At 40.8% G+C, this 19261-nt stretch overlaps 1 protein-coding gene across 3 annotated transcripts; it reads right to left on the bottom strand.

Annotated features, from left to right (window-relative positions):
• Positions 1-633: 633 nt before the first annotated feature.
• snai3 (snail family zinc finger 3) lies at positions 634-18979 on the bottom strand. 3 transcript variants are annotated; one of them, XM_038806452.1, is made up of 4 exons: positions 12051-18979; positions 6713-6873; positions 4114-4746; positions 634-2510 (listed from the first exon to the last, which is right to left on the bottom strand). In XM_038806452.1, the coding sequence occupies exons 2-4, from the start codon at positions 6786-6788 to the stop codon at positions 2329-2331; spliced, it is 891 nt and encodes a 296-aa protein (XP_038662380.1). In that variant the 5' UTR covers positions 6789-6873; positions 12051-18979; the 3' UTR covers positions 634-2328. The 3 variants fall into 3 exon arrangements, with proteins under 3 accessions (XP_038662380.1, XP_038662381.1, XP_038662379.1); XM_038806453.1 differs by lacking the exon at positions 12051-18979 and adding an exon at positions 7459-8209; XM_038806451.1 differs by lacking the exon at positions 12051-18979 and having other exon boundaries at positions 6713-7432.
• Positions 18980-19261: the final 282 nt, after the last annotated feature.

The following is a 19261-nucleotide window of genomic DNA, read 5'->3' as shown; positions in this document are numbered from 1 at the left end:
CTGCTACTCCAGGATGAATTCTCCGCACCTTTAGGGGTCAAGCCCTCACATTGAGGGGCTAGGCCCGCGCCTGAGTGGTTCCCACTCCGCCGGCTGGCGTGAATGGTCTTTGGCGCCACGCCAGCCGGGGCCGAAAGGACTTCGCCGGCCGGTGTAAGTCCGCACATGCGCCGGAGCGTCAGCGGCTGCTGATGCCATACCGGCGCATGCGCAGGGGAGGGGGTCTTCCGCCTCGTCCATGGCGAAGGCAGAAGAAAGAGTGCCTCCACGGCACAGGCCCGCCGGCCGATCGGTGGGCCCCGATCGTGGGCCAGGCCACCGTGGGGGCACCCCCTGGGGTCAGATCGCCCCGCGCCCCCCCCAGGATCCCGGAGCCCGCCCGCGCCGCCAATCCCGCTGGTCAGGTAGGTGGTTTAATGCACGCCGGTAGGAGAGGCCTGTCAGCGGCAAGACTTCGGCCCATCACGGGCTGGAGAATGGCCGGGGGGGGGGGGGCCTGCCGACCGGCGCGATTCCCACCCCTGCCGAATCTCCGGGGGCGGAGAATTCAGGACACAGCGGGGGCAGGATTGACGCCGGCCCCGGGGGGTTCGGAGAATCCCGCCCCATGTCTATGAACTTGGCATGCCGAAATTCAATCTCCCACTGAGGTTAGGGAATGAGAAAATCCCAGCCTCTGACTCTGCCCCATTTGTATCATACAAGACCAAGCAAAAACAAAACTCAGGGAATTTGGCTGCATTCACACTTCTGGACCATTCGAGTGAGGCAGCCATATTAATTCAGTCCCATTTTGTGCTGGTTCACAAACGTCAGCCAGTTGGTAAACCCTTTGCTTGTGTGAAAATGAGGTATTCAAGACTCCTCTAGTTTAGACAAGTATATTATCAACTCATTATTATGCTGATGCTTCAAGATTGTTAGCATATATTAAAAATACATTATAGGTTAACCAAGAAAACATAAAAATTCAAATGATCTGACAGCTACAGTATGCAAGAAAAATAAATCACAGCACCAATTACAATAGATTGACATTACGTTGTACAAAGTTTGCATGTTTTTTTACATCAACTAATGAAGCTCAACACATTTACCATTGTTGTGGCTTTTGAAACACAACACGCTTAATTTCCCCCCCATAAATTGGAATAATTCCATTTCTGTTGTCTTAGAAATTGTGATGGTTGCAGAATTAATTTAGATTTGTTGTAGCATAGAAAAAAAAATCAGATCCTAATCTGGTTTCCTGTATAAACAGACTGCAAAGCTGCAAGTTACCATTTCATGAGCAAAGAGTGGCCCACGTCTATTGACTCCAATCATAGTTTTCGCTACTTCTCTCCAAATCCTGTGGAGCGATGCTGTCATATAAAACTGACTGCCAGAAATCAATTTCTCTCTCTCTCTCTCAGGAAAGATATACAGTACTGATGTGTGGTTATTGTGCCTAGACAATGGAGCCCTCTCCTTGGTTGCGTTGAAGCTATTGTTTAAAATAAATCTTTCAAGTAGACATTCAAGTGGTTAAAGGGTGAATTAAGCCATAGATCGCAATCTCACACTTAGAATGCGGCATGAACAGTTTACGCTAACACAAGAACATTGTATATTAAGTTACAATCAGTTGAGTGCAAAAGAGACAAAAACAGTTACTGTCAGCATCAGTATTGAAAGCAAGATTGATAACTGCTTCATGCAAGTTAACAAAAATCAAATGATCAAAATATTGAATGTGCCTGCTTGTATCCACCAAAATTTCACCCTGAGTAAACAGCTCCAGTTTATCTTTCATGGAGAAATCCTTAATCAGTGGCACAACTATCTGAATTTGGCTGGTTGGAGGCTTTTTCTGGGGGCAGAGTTGAGAGAAAGCCCGTTTTAGAGAGTAATAACTGGACCACACATTATCAGTAGCATTTCAGTTCTGAATGATCATACTCTCCTTAATTTTAGGTATAGGCAGAGATCAAGTCTGTCTGCCCACTTTTACAAAGCAGCACAAGAACCCCTTATTGAAAGTGGCGGAAATCACATTCCAGTTTTCCCCTAATTTGTACGAGTATTTTAATGTTGCTTTTCTGTGAACATTTCAGTTTATATTCCAGTTGGTTCACAAGTTAGCCCAGATTGGTAACGTTTTACTAGTGCAAGATGCCACTGAAAGTCTCCATTATCTTGAAACTATTTTGAGACTTGATGTGCCAGTAAGCAGTTCATACACCCATTTTCATTCCTTTAATACTAAAAAGCCCACCACATTATGGTCACATCTTCAGCTCGTTACATATTAGATAGTCTTTTTAATCAAAGGTTTCATAATGTGTGTCAAGACGTAGGGCAGCAGCTTGCCTCCTCATGTTTGGAAAGAAGGGACATTCTGGAGAAGGTCTTTGAGCAGCTCTTGCATTGGTATCGCTTCACATCGGAGTGTGTCTGTAGGTGTGCTCGGAGGTTTGAGCGATCTGCAAAAGCCCTGCTACAGTGAGGACAGGCAAAAGGTTTCTCCCCTGCGAAGAGTAAGAATACAAAATACAACGTCAGCTATGAAGATACCACAATCGTCCGCAACAAGCAGGATGCATGTTTTTTTTAGAATTTTAGATAAGACCATACAGGATAAATGAGAAATGAACTTCCTATTTCATCCATATTCAAAATGATACTGATTTTTTCTCATGTCCTAAATAGAAATGAAAGAAAAGCAACTTCCACCCAGGTCTCTGCCAATTCCAGTTCACAACCAGCCACCAGGAAGGAGTGTGGTCTTCTCAAATTTCCTTCCTCAATTGCTACTGCTGCATACCTGCTAACTTTAAATTTAAAGTAGAGAAACACTTGTACCCTCTTCCCTGTGACATATACGCATATTTAGTACAGTAATAGCCCGGTGTAATTAATCATTTAAGGCACATGAACTGGAATAAAATCTAGAAAGTAATTCATTCTCAGACAGTTCAACTGTGCTTATACAGTTCACTTTTTAAACTATTTACTCTTCGGTTATTTATAGATATATTTGCATGTAATTTTGTTAATTTCATGCTGTGCATTTTGGGATTCACATAGACAGGGGGAGAATTTTTCATTCGATGCTTAATTTTAATCTTGGGAATTTATGTTTAAACGTCACTAATGATGGACTCCTCCACCTTCAGAGTTCAGCCAACTTCTGCATGCAAATAAATGATTTCAATGAGCATATGGCACTGGAACAGGGCTGTTCTTTAAAGATATCATCTCTCACAATTTGAATTGTCCTGCTGGTAGTTGGCTATTTTAATATCACTTTTGTGCACCGATTAAAATAATTTACCCCGGTTACTTAAGGGAACATCAGATTTCCAGAGACACTGCCAAATTAGAATGTTTGAGCTTTTCCTGGGAGTATCTAAATATAGGAAGCAATAGTGAACTGGGTGAAGGCTAGAGTGGCACCTGGGTGAAGTTCAGAGCATGACAAATTTTCATCTGAACTGCTGTTGGATGAGTTTGCTACACAGCAGTACTACATGATTAAAGAAAGATCCTCCCTCTCTCCCATAGACAATAATATTAGCAAAATCCACGGGTGACATTTAAAAAAAAAAATGATAAAGACAAAACATAATTGTGCTGCCTGTTGCTTCATCATTAGAATATTTTGCAATATTGACAAAAGGAATTCTTGGGTTTCTAGTGCTACCTCATGGAATAGATTATTAAGCATGTGTGTGAGCCAGAGGCTGCAATTGTTTAACCTTAAGCTAGGAAATGCAAAAAACACAGATCAACACTCCTTCCTCTTGAGGTGCTAAGTCTACACTCCGCATAATAGTCTTCTGTTAACACATCTAAAATTAGGAACTTTGTTCACATTAATGTAAAATTCTTCTCGTACCCAGAGTTTAAAGATGGTAATTAACAGTCTCAAGAGAACTATCACTTTGGCTGATTAGGAAAATATATAAATGTTTTCGGATTAGCACAATATGTGCCCAGTGTATCATCAACCAGTGTCGGTTATTAACATACATGAACCTTCTCATAAGAAGGTGCGGAATAGTGATTTGCAGTGGGAAGCCGATTGTATTTGTCCCCTTTCCCTAACCAGAGTGTTTTATTTGTACTTACCCGTATGTGTTCTGATGTGTCCCTGTAAAAGCCATGGTCTAGAGAAGGCTTTGCCACAGATTTTGCAGACACAGGGCAGTGTGTGTGTCCTTATGTGCATCTTCAATGCACCCAAGCTCACATATTCCTTTTCACAATACTTGCAGTTAAAGTATTTTCTGGTCTGTGATTCACAGTGAAGCTGTCTGTGTTTAGAGAGCCCAGATAAAGTGTTGTACGCCTTATGACACTGAAAACACTCAAACTTCTCCTGGGTTGCTTCAGCAATTCTTTCAACCTCAAGGATTGTTTCCTCTGCATTGCTGTCTCCTTTAAATGTGCCATTGTTTGTTGCTCTTCTTTTGGCTTTTTTGGAAAGGGATAGGTTAAGGTCATTCACTGTATCTCTTAGTGGGGTGCTGCTGCCTTTGACAGCCGCACATTCCTTAACACTGATCTCCAGGGTTGGTTGGCTGCTGAATGGTGTTTCTGTTCCAATGTCAGCATCTGGAGGAGGGGGCAGACACACTCGGAGACTGACAGGAGCCCTGTCCCACAGTCTTGGCGGGTCACAAATGATTGGAGTGAGAACTTCAGGCTGTGGCATCAGTGGAAATGTCAAACCCTTATATAAATAGGGTGAAATGGCTGTTGCTGAAAAGAAAGCAAAAATTTCAATCATGTGAGGTATTTTTAATCTGATAGGATTTAGTGAAGATTCACATCCATACTACCTTTTTACATGATTTACTAACAATAAGAACAAAGGTAATATCCCACCTTCATAGCACATAATCAAATTCCAACTATATAAAGGCAAACAAGTTGTTTTACATTTTTAGAAAATTATGTCTTCACATCTGTAGCTTTATCAGTCCCACAAGTCAACCTTGGTTAATTGTGTTCAAATCAAATTTACTATTCTATACTATAGAAACTGGGTTTAGTTCATTCAGGTTAATACAAGTGTTTTTTTTGCTGGCATTACACATCTATACACTGTTTATAGTTCAGATTGCACACAGCCGCAATTCAACAAGGCACATTGTTAAATGCAAACACAGCAAAAAGTATCTTACATTAGAGATGATCTGTTTTTGCTTTTACAGCTATGCAAGAAATTTGTTTTGAAATAAAAAATAACTGTGGATGAAGTTGTGTCATTAATAGGAACTGACACCCATTAAACCTGCAACTTAGATTACAGCACAACACCAGTAGAAAATTCAAAGAGGGAATCTTTCTTGAATTAAGAAAGGTTAGTGACCACACAGGCCTCGTAACAAACTGATAATGGACAACAGGGGATATGGTACACAGCGTAGATTTACATTCTAGAAACAGCGTAGATTTACATTCTAGAAATCGAAGAGGTGGAGCGATTGTGGTAAAATCTGAATTCACCTGTCAACGGAGTCTTCATTTTCTTAGGGAAAAACAGCAATAAATGGGGAAAAGAATGTAAGACTTAATGGGAGTGTGCTCTTTGTAGAAAGGTTCTCAGAAGAAAATGATCTCAATGGGCAGGAAGAAATTTGGGAGTGGGGAATAGAGAGTCTATTGATAGCAATTATTCTCAATCCTTTGAAAATTGAAATATATTTTTGTTCTTTTAGGCACAAACCTAAATGTTAGGTTTAAATGATGTGTCGTTTTAAAAACCAAAATTAGAGAAAACGGAAGCAAATAATTTATTTATTTTGGAAAGTAAAAAGTTAGAGTTTTGAATTTGGTAAAAGTGCATTAAATTCAGCTCTGATCTCAAATGTCATTTAAGCGAAGGGACAGATCTGTTGATTACAAGCCCAGGTCACTTTCCTGCATAATATAAGTGACCATATTAATAATGTATATCACACAACTACTTTATTTTTATGCTATTCACATTTCTCCCCTAACTGCAATAAAAAGTTACCTAAATATTTAGTACATTATTTTTTAAAAAGCCTCCCTGGTATTGAGAAATGACCCATTTAGCAGAATTTGACAGCAAATGATTCACTTGATCAATGTACCTCTTGGCGGTTGCCGACAAGTTAAAGGGGAAGTCAGGTATGCAGCATGAAACAAGCGTTTAAAAATAAACTACACAGGGGATTTCTGAAGAAACTGCAGTTTGGTTTTAAAAAAAAAATCATCCCAGCTCAACAAGTGGGGAGGTCAACAAAACACTCTGAACAGCTCAAACAAGTTCGTTGCCTATTTAAGACAATACAAGTGCTGAGCTGGGTGAGCGAGCATATGAATAAGAATGAGAACCCCTCGTGTGACGCTATGCACCTGCTGGGATTCTCTTTATTTTACCAGCCGCAATTCTGCAAGCTCTGTTTGCTGAACAGTTCCTCTCAACACCCCCCAAATAACTTTCTTCAGTTTTAACTGGGGGGGGGGGGGGAGGAGGAGAAGAGAAAAAACCGCAACAAATTTGTCTTTCACATGGTCACACCATTCCGGTTTATACACATACCAGGCACTACAACTTTTTAAAAAGTACTTAGAGTAAATTAAAACAGAGGCAAAACAAGTAACCGCAATAAATTAATTACAGGTCAAAAAAAAACTTTAGAGTTTATTAGAATAACTAAAAACAACGGTTTTAAAAGTTTCAAAACTTTATTACCATTCTGTATTTCCAGTTGGCTGTAGTTGGGTTTTTTGGTGCTGCAGTGCTTCTTAATGAGGAAAGAACGGGGCATGGCTGCTGCTGCTTTTCTTCCCCCCTCACTGAGAGCATTCAGTCAGTCTGCAGTCCTTTCAAATGTAAAATCCGTTAGCTGAGATCTTCAGAGGGTGGGAGGAGGAAGAGTGACAGGGATGATGAGTGGAAGAACAAGTGCAATGGGAAATCCAAACCTAGCCTATCCCTCACTCGTGGAAAATATCTGAGAGTCAGGTGCAGGGGATATTTGGGGGTGGAGGGGTCAGGCTTCATTAACATGGACCTCCGTCCGAGCCAATCAAAGACAGCGGCTGCCTTGAAAGGAGGAGCCTGGTTCCGTCCATTCTCCCAGAACAGGTGCATCCCAGAACTGGAGGCTGAGTCGCCTGAATTGTAGACCAGGCATTGCACACTCAGTGGAATAACATTACAAAGCAGATGAAGGGATAGTGGCTTTAAAACTGCGAGTAAGTTCTTGTAATCGAAAAGTTTGCAGGCCAGTTGTTCTCACCAGGTATATTTTCAATGCCAGTGGAAACACATTTGAAAATTCCCTCGAATCTTCATTTTCTTCTTGGTCTGATGTCTTGTATCATTTTTAAATGAAAATAATTAAACCAAACACACGCGCAGTAAAAAAAAAAGTGCCTTGAGATCCCATTAATAGTGATTGTTTTACAGTTGCAACATTGTGGAGAGAGCTTCACCTGAACTTTCCACTTCAGCGTGCTTTGGTGCAAGTATTGTTGTTGGAAGAATCACAGGCTGTGGGTGCCGAATTTCCTCATGGGTGCTCCCAGAGTGTTGAAGAGGAACGTGCTAACTCTACAATGAAGTTACTGTGAAAATACCCTGGTCGCCACACTCAGGCGCCTGTTTGGGTAAACTGAGGGAGAATTCAGAATGTCCAACTCCCCTAATGCCGCAGGATTAACAATGATTCATTTCGCAATTTGCTTTGAAAGGTAGAAAAGTACAATCGTCATTGACCATTTTTAGATATAAACCATGTTGAATGTATTTCCATAATGGAAATTTACACAGAAGCAAATTAAATCGAATAAAGAGTAACTTGTAATATTTAATTCACCACTGCCTTGAATTATCTTCCAAAGCCTAAATAACAGAGGTGCACCAACATTCTGAAAGTAATTGGATAATTGAATGGATCTACCAGGGATGTATAGCTCCAGAGATTCTGTCCCAGTTCTCCAACATGAAGCTGCACTGATGAGCTGCAGACATGGTGAAGGCCTAGAGTAGATATATTAGGTCCAGGCGGATCATTTACTTAAGATCCAGAGTAGGCCCCTCACTGAAGTCAACTGCCTCAGATACAACCTAAATGGGTGGCACGGTAGCACAGTGGTTAGCACTGTTGCTTCACAGTGCCAGGGATCCAGGTTCGATTCCTGGCTTGGGTCACTGTCTGTGCGGAGTGTGAACATTCTCCCCATGTCTGCGTGGGTTTCCTCTGGGTGCTCCAGTTTTCTCTCAAGTCCCGAAAGACGTGCTTGTTAGGTGAATTGGACATTCTGAATTCTCCCTGTGTACCCGAACAGGTGCCAGAATGTGGCGACTAGAGGCTTTTCACAGTAACTTGATTGCAGTATTAATGAAACCTACTTGTGACACTAATAAAGACAGTTAATCATTTTTAAGTATTTCTATCAACTGAGGAAAATTGAAACAAATGATCTTGCCATCTGGGAAATTTCTCATTATTTATTCTATGCCATCAAATGTTGCACTGACCAGAGAAACTTTTGTGCAATTAATATGTGATGCTGTCAGAGAGCTTTGTACAATACTGTAGCCCCGAGGTCTCAGGCCAAAGGAAAAAATAAATCTGACAAATCCTGATGTATTGGCCTGCTCAAAATTAATTGGAAAATATAAATGTGGAGATATTTTACAATATGCTGTAGAATTGTAGATGGAGCTTGCAACTATTGTATAATTTGTGGAGTGATACATTAAATAGGAACAGTTTTGTCTTGGGGAATATCAATATGACAGTATGGTGGCACAGTGGTTAGCACTGTTGCATCACAGCGTCAGGGACCCAGGTGCAATTCCGGCCTTGTGCCACTGTTTGTGTGGGTTTCCTCTGGGTGCTCCAGTTTCTTCCCACAGTCCGAAGATGTGCAGGTTGGGTGGATTGGCTATGCGAAATTGCCCCTTATGTGTCCAGGGATGTGCAGATTAGGTTATGGGGTTACAGGGATAGGGTGGGATGGACAGGGGAGTGCAAATGGGTAGCTCCTTAGAAGTGTTGGTGCAGACTCGATGGGCCAAATGGCCTCTCTTTACTCTAGAGATTCTATGATATCTTGTGAACAACCCCCCTCCCCCCAAGCAACCTTTGCAGATATTTACTGTTTACCACAGAATAAAACTGTAGGTTAAGGATTTCTTTGGAATGCTTCGTAAAGGTGGGACCAGTTACAGAATAAAACAAATTGAAAATGGTTAGAGTTTATTTATGGTCTGATTATATTGCCAAATATCTGCACCTTAGGACAAAAAGCAGTTTAGAATGAAGGTTTAATTAAAACATAAATTTGAAATATTGGGTGGAATTTAATACCCCCGAGGTGAATTTAGTGGGTAGAGGCATTTAAGGCAGGTGGGACGATGGTGGATGGTTAGCTGCCACCTTCCTAACTCCACCCTGATGAAGTCAGTGGCAGTAAGGCCTACAGATGGTCTTACTTCCACGCTGCCAATTAATGGCCACTTAAGGGCCCCATCCTGCTGCCGCTGGTATTAACCCAACTGTGGGCAGTCGACTTGCCATGTGGGTAGTTTGGAAGCCAAACCCATACATGTTTGCTTGCAGGCTTTCCAGAGGAGTCCTCTTGTTCAAGTGCTCTTGGTGTATAATTGAGGGACCTAGGCTGCTGTCAATCCCGCACTCCACCCCCCCCCCCCCATTCATTCTACTGTGGCCTCGAACCGCCCCCCCCCCCCCCCCCTCCCCCATTCATTCACCTGTGGCCTGGAACCAGCGATGATACTGGGCATCACATGGATGTTTTACTGGCAGCAGCCACCACCTCTCCGAAAGGAGCCATGGGGTTCTCGCTGTCTCTCCAGCAAGTGGGCAATAAGACCCCTGTTGGCAGTATTAAATGCCACCCATTCATTCTACTTTTCTCTCCAGATGCTGCCTGACTTTGATTATTTCCAGAATGTTGGGTTTTATATGAAATGATCATGCTTGTTTTCAAATCCCTCCATGGCCTTGTTAATGTCAGATCAGAATGAAACCAGATGGACCAACCAGCATTGCTCTCGGCATCAGATGCAAGTGCCCCCTGCCCAGCCAACCTCGCAAAGCCCTCATTACTGACATCTGGAGACTTGTGCTAAAATTGGAAGAGCTGTCCCACTGACAAGTAGACCAACAGCTTGACATAGTTATACTCACTGAACCATACAATAAGATCCAGTGCCCCAGACTTCTCCGTCACGGCATATGTACTGTCCCACGACAGAATACACCTAGTAGCAGTGATGGCTAAGTGGTATATTGTCAAGAGGAAGTGGTTCTGGGAGTCCTCAACATTAGCTCTGGCCACCAAGAAGTCTCAATGTTGGGTTAAAGATGAGCAACTTCTTTGCTGTTTACCGCTCTCCCTTTTCCCATGTGCTCCTTGTTCGTCTCTCACATTCTAAATTCTGGAAGCCAAAGGTCATCCAGAACTCTGCTACCCGTGATTTAACTTGCTGCAGGTCCCCTTCCCCTCATCCCTGTGATTGCTGACTTACTTTGGCTTGTGATTAGGTAAAGTCTTGGTTATAAAATTTTCAGCTTTATTTTCAAAAATCCGTGGCCTTGCCCCTCCTTAGCTCTGTAATCTCCTCCAGTCCCACAATCCTCCTCCACTCCTCTAAATCTGGTCTCTTGTGTATCCTCAATTTTAATCGCTCCTGCAATGGTGGCTATGCTTTCAGTTGCCTCGAACGCAAGCTCTGGAATACTCTCCCCAACACATTCCCACCTTGCTTTGCTCCTTTATGACACTCCATTAAATTCTTTGACTAAGTTTCTGGTCACCTGGCCTAATATCTCCTGATGTGGCTCAATGTCATACTTTGTGTTAAAACGTGCCTCTGAAGGGCCTTGGGATGTTTCATTACATTAAAGGTATTTTAAAAAAATAAGCTGTTATTTTTGTTGCTGTTGAATCAGAACTCCATGTTGAATACTACTTGAAAGAAGTATTGAAGGAAACAAAGTTAAGCAGTGTACCCTGGCAGGGGGACTTCAATGTCCATTGCAATTCCGAAAAAGATACTAGCCAATAATTTGAAAGAAACTAGATTTGACAGATAAAATAAAAAGTTATAATGGAAGTACATTCTGTATGGAATTACTCAGTTTTCTGTCATTGAACTGCACAAAATACAGTTAAAATCATACCACCCTGACTAATCTTGAATGGTAACGGAATTAAAAGATACAATTGCAATATTGGAGAATATTGCAATCCACATTCAACAAAAGGGGGCAGGACTTTAGAGCCACATATTTTACTTAGGATTTGGATTATATATATATATATCACAGATATATTTTAATATGTCTGGCTCTAAACAGTAAATTCAAATGTCAGGATTTCTTCTTCTAATGGGTTATTCAAAGCTGATGACTAGAACATAATTTCATCATTCTCCCACACAATTACCCCTGGAGTCCCTTTTCTTGGCCCACTCTATTTTTCCATTGGCAATTTCATCCAGAAAAAGGTTCCACTCATCCAAAGCTCTGTATCTTAACGTTTACCAATCCTGTTCATCCATCAACTCCTGTGCTCAATGACCCACATTGGCTCCCTGTTGATTTTAAAACTCTGATCCATGTTTTCAAATCTCTCCAGGTTCTCACCGCTTCCTATCTCAGCAACTCCACTGGCTCTACATCCCGCTGAGATATCTGGCCTTTTGCGCATCTTCATTTTAACGGCTTCACCATTTAAGCTTGTGCCTTCAGCTGCCTGATCATTATTAGACTTTTACTTCCAGATCTTTATTGAATTCAAATTTCGCCTTTGCTATAGTGGGATTAAAACTTAGGTCCGTGGAACATTACCATGGGTCTCTGGATTACTAGCCCAGTGATAAGACCACTACCACCACGGACATTGCTGGTTACTTGTTATACGATCTTGTTGGTTACAGATATACTCATAATATTTTTGGCTAAATGAATCCCCTCACTGCAAGATATATTTTAATTAATAAGTGACAATGAACTCAGAATAGCCAAGTTTCTCTGTAGTGAAATACTTACTTAACTATGACACCCATTGTGGTCAAATGATCTTGGAATAAAGAAGAAATATGAAACAAGTAATCTCTGGTTGCTGAACAAGCAAGATTTTATTTACAAAATATCCAAATGTACACACTAACTTCACACAGCAACAAACAATTTCTAAAAAACTAGTTTGAAAATGTGCACTGTAGTACATTAAAAATATTAGAAAATTAGACAAGGTTTGTATAATAGCATAAGTTTCTATAATCATTTTTTTGCAGCTTGATGGAAGAATGTGGAATCTGTATTTCACGCCTCTGCGGTTGCAGGGTTGTAACTGAACTGGAATGATGTGAAGAAATCACACCAAACCTAGCTCAGTAGCCTAGCTTTAACGAAATCAGGCAAACTTGATTTCATCATTGGCTAGTCCCAGATGACATTTTTACATGCTCATGTATTGTAACTTGGCTTATGTTAAGATGCAAAGGTATTATAATTTAAAATAAAGTATCAATAGAAGCCAATTTAAAGTTCAGAATTGCATGACTATAACAGTGGGAAAAATTGTTTTATCTACATTACAATTCCTATGCAGATACAATATCATAGTGTTCAAAATAAAAACTAGCAGCTAACAAAGTTACTGGTAACTAATATTCTATAGTTTGTTGTTGCTAGTGAGCTACAAGCATAAAAAGTAATTTTGCAAGAAAATTAAATAAGAATTTAAATTTTAAGTAAAATAATAAATTAAGAGATTTAGAAGAAAAATAACTTATCTTTTATGCCTTTATATTTGCAAATGTAAATTGCAAGTCACCAGAAAATTCTACTAGTTGTCCAAACAATTTCAAACACTGATCTCACACATTTATTAATTAAATCTCGTTCACACAGTTATACCATGTTTGCTACATCAAAATCACTTTTATAAAATAATGAAGTGGAAGTTTTCTCTCTTTGTGCTCAGTAAGGTGGAGGATGTATTATTGACGGAGAATTTAATGGTTTTCTTTTTATCCCAATGGCAGCACAAACTAAAGTTAGATTTATTTTCTACTGTCACTCTATGCAAACCAAAATCCAACTTTTCAATTAGAATTTGGATATTAAATACTTAACTACGTAAATAGATTTTTGGTTCCTATGATCCAAGTGCGAACTTCATGTTCATGTAGATTGCTGGTTTCCTCCAAACGGCAAAGCACCACTTAACCCTTCTTAAAATGTACTGCCCTAAAATACTGTAGAAAATACCGTTCCGAGGTTTATAGCAACTGGAATTCCCATTCCGTCCATCTTCCATCCAGGCCTGTCGAAAGTCGAGCTTTTTGAGCTCAGTCACATTTTTTGTTAGCTCATGTTCAGGTTGATGGAAGTGACTGTTCTTAGTTAATCTGTGACTAACTACAACTGCCACAAAAGGATGGACCTTCGTTTCCTTTCAGTCATTTCTGTCTGTACCTCAGAGATAAAGTGGAGTGAAAATGTCTGAAGCCAAAGCAAATCACACTCGATGGGTTTTGATATGTGTTTTTGCTGCTCTTCCAATTACTACCCTGTATAAATAACTTGACGAGTGTATTGCCTTAAAAAATATATTGATTCAGAACACAAGCTTCAGTTTGTTTTTTGGTTCAGCCAGTTGCTTATGTGAAGAATCCTGCCATAATGATTTATCTGACTCGTGTTTATCTAAATGGCCATTTGTGCTCCCTCTTGAACATATGAGAATCAAATTACTTCAAGACAGTTTGAAGATAGCCACAGATCCACCACACAGCATGGGTTACAAGGAATGGCTGAGGATGATCTCGCACATTTACCAAATGTTAAACACAAGTACAAGGAAATAGAATAAAATAAAACCATGTTTTCAGAGCTCGAGTTTAATTTTGTGAGGTTTCTTTGCCAGCTTGTTTTTTTCTGATTAGTGTGAAGAATTGGGATCCAAACTACGTAAATGCAGGTTATGAGATTTCCAGTATCACTGAATTAGCATGCAAAAGATAAAACACAGGACATGAATAATCATTCATCCCCTTGATGTTCAGCCAATTAGATTAGAGATCTTAACTCCATTTACCAATTAGTATTTTAAGGAATATAACACCAACCTTTGCAATGAAAATACAAAGACTCAATAAAGCAACTGCCCACACCATCATTACTTTTGCTCCATTCAGAATATGTTAACTCTCCTGGATTTTCTGTGAATCACAAGGATTTAAGGTTCATTTTACGACCCCACACTGACTTTATAGAAACGTTTTCTGCACTCTGGTGGCCATAACCAGTTACTGCGCTTAGGCAAGGTTACAGGTGGTTTCCAGAGTGCTTTGTTGAGCATGTGTTAGCTGAGCTCCCAAGCTACATTTATAGCTGAGATGTAAAGTAGAGCTGTACAGCAATGCTATGAAATGGGAAGAAACTGACATGCTTAAAAAGACCACGAGTAAAATATAACTACAAACATAAAGCAAAGCCTTATCCAGTTAGATCGATAGGACACAGGCATTGAGGCACAAAAAAAAGTGGATCACATTTGAGATATTAGCTTGTGAAACTGAATGCACATAATGGGCAATTATACAAAACACTCCTTATGATATTTATTTTCACCAGCAATGGCAACAGAACATAAAATTTACTCTGACTTTGATTCATTCCCCAAAGCAGCAGAAATTCGATAAGTCTTTGAAGAATGCAGGGCTTTCAAGTACAAGACAAATTTAAAAAAAAAGGGCATAACCATTCATCCCTGTTGTCCCTGGAATCCCACTGTGTTTGGGCAAAGCCATTAAATATTGTCTAACGAAAAGCTGTTGGTTCATGTTCAGTTACAAGCACATAAAATTAGCTACAACTGCTGTTATCCAACCAGATGTCCTTCTGTTGATAAGACAAATCTGTGATATACTCAATTTTTTCAAGCTATCGCGAACAGTTACTATAATTGCTTTATTACCTCCTCCTTTCTGATCCATGTGAAATGTACTTGATTTATAAATTTACAATTAGTCAATAGAAAATTTGAGAGAGAACTGGAAGTTGCCAGTGTTCCTTTTGCCCTACTCATCAACTGCCCATTCTTGAAAGAAATGCTTCCTCCTTCTCGAATAGCTACAGGATATGCAGAGAACTATATCACAAGCATTAATGTGCACTGTAAAACTACATGTATTAATGTGCACTGACAAAGCATTTGAAATGAAAATGAAACCTTATTCACTTGCAATTGATGGGGTCAATACTAGAAGATGAACCTCTTAAGTACAAATTTTCACTTCTGATGGAGAGTCAATGTGATCAACTCAGCTTTTGGACACATGTGTCACTGTAGCATCAACAGCTTGTGCCCCATTCAGTAAAATGGTTAAAATCTTTCATCAGGACAGCATTGGCTGGGATAATACCCCTGTAAATTTTAATAACAAACACTCAATCACGATGAGAGTAACAAAATAACTAATTGTTATTCATTGGCTGTTCATATTGCAACAAAGCTGGTGATACATGTTCTGGTGCAATCGATTTTGACATTGAAGTTTTTTGTGTCCGTATATACTAGTTCAACAAGTCAACCAAGAGTAAGCAGGGATAAGAACAGAAAATGCTGGATAAACTCGGCAGGTCTGGCAGCATCTGTAGAGAGAAACAAAGTTAACTGGATTCTCTGGTTCCCCAAGTTTCTCCGATCGCTGGTGGCTGGGTTCTCTACTCTAAGAATCATAGAATCTACAGTGCAGAAGGAGGCCATTCGGCCCATCGAGTCTGCACCGGGTCTTGGAAAGAACACCCTACTTAAGCCCACACCTCCACCCTATCCCCGTAACCCAGCAACCCCATCTAACCTAAGGGCAATTTAGTATGGTTAATCCACGTAACCTGCACATCTTTGGACTCTCGCCGCTTGTCAATGGAATTTCTCCTCGAAGCAACCTCACGCCGCCGCGGGCAGGGGTGCGCTGCCGGTGGGAACAGAGAATCCACCAGCCAGAGAATTCTGGCCAATGTTTCGGATCTAAATGCCCCTTCTACAGAACAGAAAGCAGGGGTTTTGGAAGAACAAGAACATTTGTGGCACAAAATATGTGTAGATGGGTTAAGTGTGTAAACATTGCTGGCTCACTCTGCAAAGTACAGCAACCATAATATTGTATAGTCTCAAAAGCTAATTCCTCAGTGGCAACGATGACAATACAATTCCTTGTCCAACAGTCCAAGATGCAATGATTGAAGGGAATGTCGTGTTCTATCAGATAACATTACTACAGAATATGAACAAGTTGATGCAGGTGGAGAACCATTAATCTTAGCCGACAACATGTAGGCTTAGGTTGATAAGTGGCAAATAACATTCAGGCCATCCAAATGTAATGCAATGACTACCTCCAAAAATAGAGAATCTAAACAGCTCTCCTCAATATTCAACAGTATTAACATCACTGAACTCCCCACCATCTATATCCTCGGAGGGGTTACCATTGATCAGAAACTGAACTGGGCCAGCCATACAAGTACTGCAGTTACAAAAGCAGGTCAGAGGCTGGGAATTGTGCAGTGAGTAACTCACTCCCGACTCCCCAAAACCTGCTCACCATCTACAAAGCAGAAGTCAGGAGTTTGGTAGCATACTCTCCATCTGCCTGAACAAGTGCACCTCCAACAATGCTCAAGAAGCTCGACACCCTCCAGGAAGAGGCAGCCCACTTGATTAATAACACATCCACCACCATAAACATTCACTGCCTCGACACTGGTGCTCAGTGGCAGCCGCTAGTATCATCTACAAGATGCACTGCAGCAACTTACCAAGCATCTCCGACAGCACCTACAAAACCTGCACTTCCTAGCACCTAGGACAAGGGTAGCAGGCACACAGAACACCGCCACCTGCAAGTTCCCCTCCAAACACACCACCCTGACTTGGAAATATATCCTTCACCATGGCTGGGTCAAAATCTTGGAACTCCCCTTCTAACAGCACTGTGGCTGTACTTAGACCACATCAACAGTTCAAGAAGGCAGCTCACCACCTACTTCTCAAGGGTAATTTTCGATGAACAACAGACCTTTCCAATGATGCCCACATCCCATGAGGAATTTCGAAAAATCCTTGAGTGTGCATGATGTTTTGTATGATTTCTTGAGCAAGTTTTATTGTTGGTTCCTAAATGTAATGACAGTAACCATAAACAAGAGATGACCAAGAAATTAAAAATTAATAGCTTTATCTTGGAAAAAAATCCATTGTTGCCACCTGAAAGTGCTTAAGAACCAAAGGTAATTTGCCGTCCAGGATTTGATTAGGCTATGCCCCTTGTCACCACTGTGGCCTGTAGGCGTGCACTCAAACCCAAATGAAGATACATTTATCAAATAAATGTTATGAATCGGCTATATATATTGTTAGAAGCATAAATTCTCCCACTGGGATTTGACTCGCAATGTATTCTATTAGAAACCACTAATGGCAGACAGAAGAGACTGGAACAGATTGAAAGACAACCTTTCGAAGCCAGAAGAAATAAAAGTTCTCACAATGTCCTGTTTGCAGAACAAATGAACAGTTACATAACAAAAATGATCACAGGGTAAAGTACCTGCATATACCAGCGAGCTGATGGAACAAAAGCTATGCTTTTGAGTTTTTGAAGTCAATGAACAGAGCTGTCCATGCAGAAATCATGTCAGAGATTTAACTGTCTTCTTATCATACCTTCCTATCATAGATTGATTTGAGAGCCAAGGGGTTCGTCTTGTAAAGAGAGATTGAGCAGTTTAGGTCTATACTCTCTCGAGTTTGAGAGGAGATCTAATTGAGGTCTATGAGATAAGTAGATACAGAGCAGATGCTTCCTCTTGTGGAGCAATCTACAACAAGAGGTCATGGCTTTAGGTTATGATATTTAAAACAAAGAGAACAAATGACTTAACTCAAAGTGTTGCAAATCTGTGTAATTCACTACCCCAGGGTGCCGAGGATGCAGGGATATTGAGTAGGTAGATAGATAGATTTTTAATTCGTAATGGGTTGAAGGGGGGTGAACAGGCAGGAAAGCAGAGTTGAGGCCGAGATGAGATCAGCCATGATCGTATTGAGCGGCTGAATTGCCTACTCCTGCTCCTAGTTCTTATGTTCTCATACACTTATTATTGATGGAAGCACAGATATTGCTGTTAACAAGATGCTTATGATTTACTTTAAGTTCAGAAATGCAACATCAGCAGTGCATAATAATGTCTGATGGAATTATTAACGTATCTGCCTGTAATGAGCAAGCTACTACAAATGCTTTCACAGATTGTTACACTGAATAAGCTGGACAAGATGAAAATGCTGATGTTCACTTCAGATGCTGCTTCTGTTATGCTAGGAAAAAACAATGGTGTTGCCACACAACTCAAGCGTGCATTTCATATTTAATAGAACAACTCTGTGCGTCTCTGAGAAGATCAGAGGTTACATGATGCCTGGAACCAAGTACAGTAATGTAGGAACTAGGGAAACCATTGAAGATCAAGCATACAGTTCTGCAGTGTCTCATCTGAAGAGGACGTTTTGAAGAACTAGCAAATGTCACAGAAATTGAGACCGTATCGTTTGTACCTCTAAATGAAGTGTGTTGGCTATCTAGAAATAGTGCTTTGATGCACAATTCTACAATCATTCTCAGATACTTTGGGCATGAAATCTCAGAAAATAGTGACCTAATAGCTAAGTACTGCCCAAAGTAGCTCTCTGACACCGATTACCATATCACTAACTGAATTGAATGTCTTAAAGCAGAACTGACCAGAAACGTTCACAAGAGCTCCATAACAATGCCTACTGATTTTCCTGCCAAAGACTTTTTTCAGAGAGATTGAGGGAAGGATTACTTCATTCATATGGGGAAGGAAGGTGGCCAGAGTTAGAAAGGTGCTGCTACAGAAGGGAAGGCAGGCAGGCAGGGCATTTGGGTCTTCCGAACCTAATGTATTACTACTGGGCGGCGAATGTGGAGAAGGTGTGGAGCTGGGTCAGAGGGGTTGATTCCCATTGGGTCAGAATGGAGGAGAGTTTGTGCAGGGGGCCGGGATTGAAAGCACTAGCAACAGCGCCATTCCCTATAGCCCCGGGGAAATACTCAGGGAGTCCGGTAATAATAGCTTCATTGAGAATTTGGAGGCAGTTTCACCAACACTTCGGGTTGGGGGCAGGGTCAAAGGAAATGCCGATTCGGGGGAACCACAGA

Source organism: Scyliorhinus canicula, chromosome 9, assembly GCF_902713615.1.
Source record: "Scyliorhinus canicula chromosome 9, sScyCan1.1, whole genome shotgun sequence".
NCBI lineage: Eukaryota > Metazoa > Chordata > Chondrichthyes > Carcharhiniformes > Scyliorhinidae > Scyliorhinus > Scyliorhinus canicula.
This window is presented reverse-complemented; position numbering and strand designations above follow the sequence as displayed.

Bases quoted from the DNA above. Each gene is read 5' to 3' on its own strand.
- snai3 (XM_038806452.1), bottom strand. From the start codon at position 6,788: ATGCCCCGTTCTTTCCTCATTAAGAAGCACTGCAGCACCAAAAAACCC. The intron at 4,747-6,712 runs GTAATAAAGTTT...CTTTCTTTTCAG, and splicing joins CCAACTGGAAATACAGAATG to CAACAGCCATTTCACCCTAT. The intron at 2,511-4,113 runs GTAAGTACAAAT...TACTCTTCGCAG, and splicing joins ACACATCAGAACACATACGG to GGGAGAAACCTTTTGCCTGT.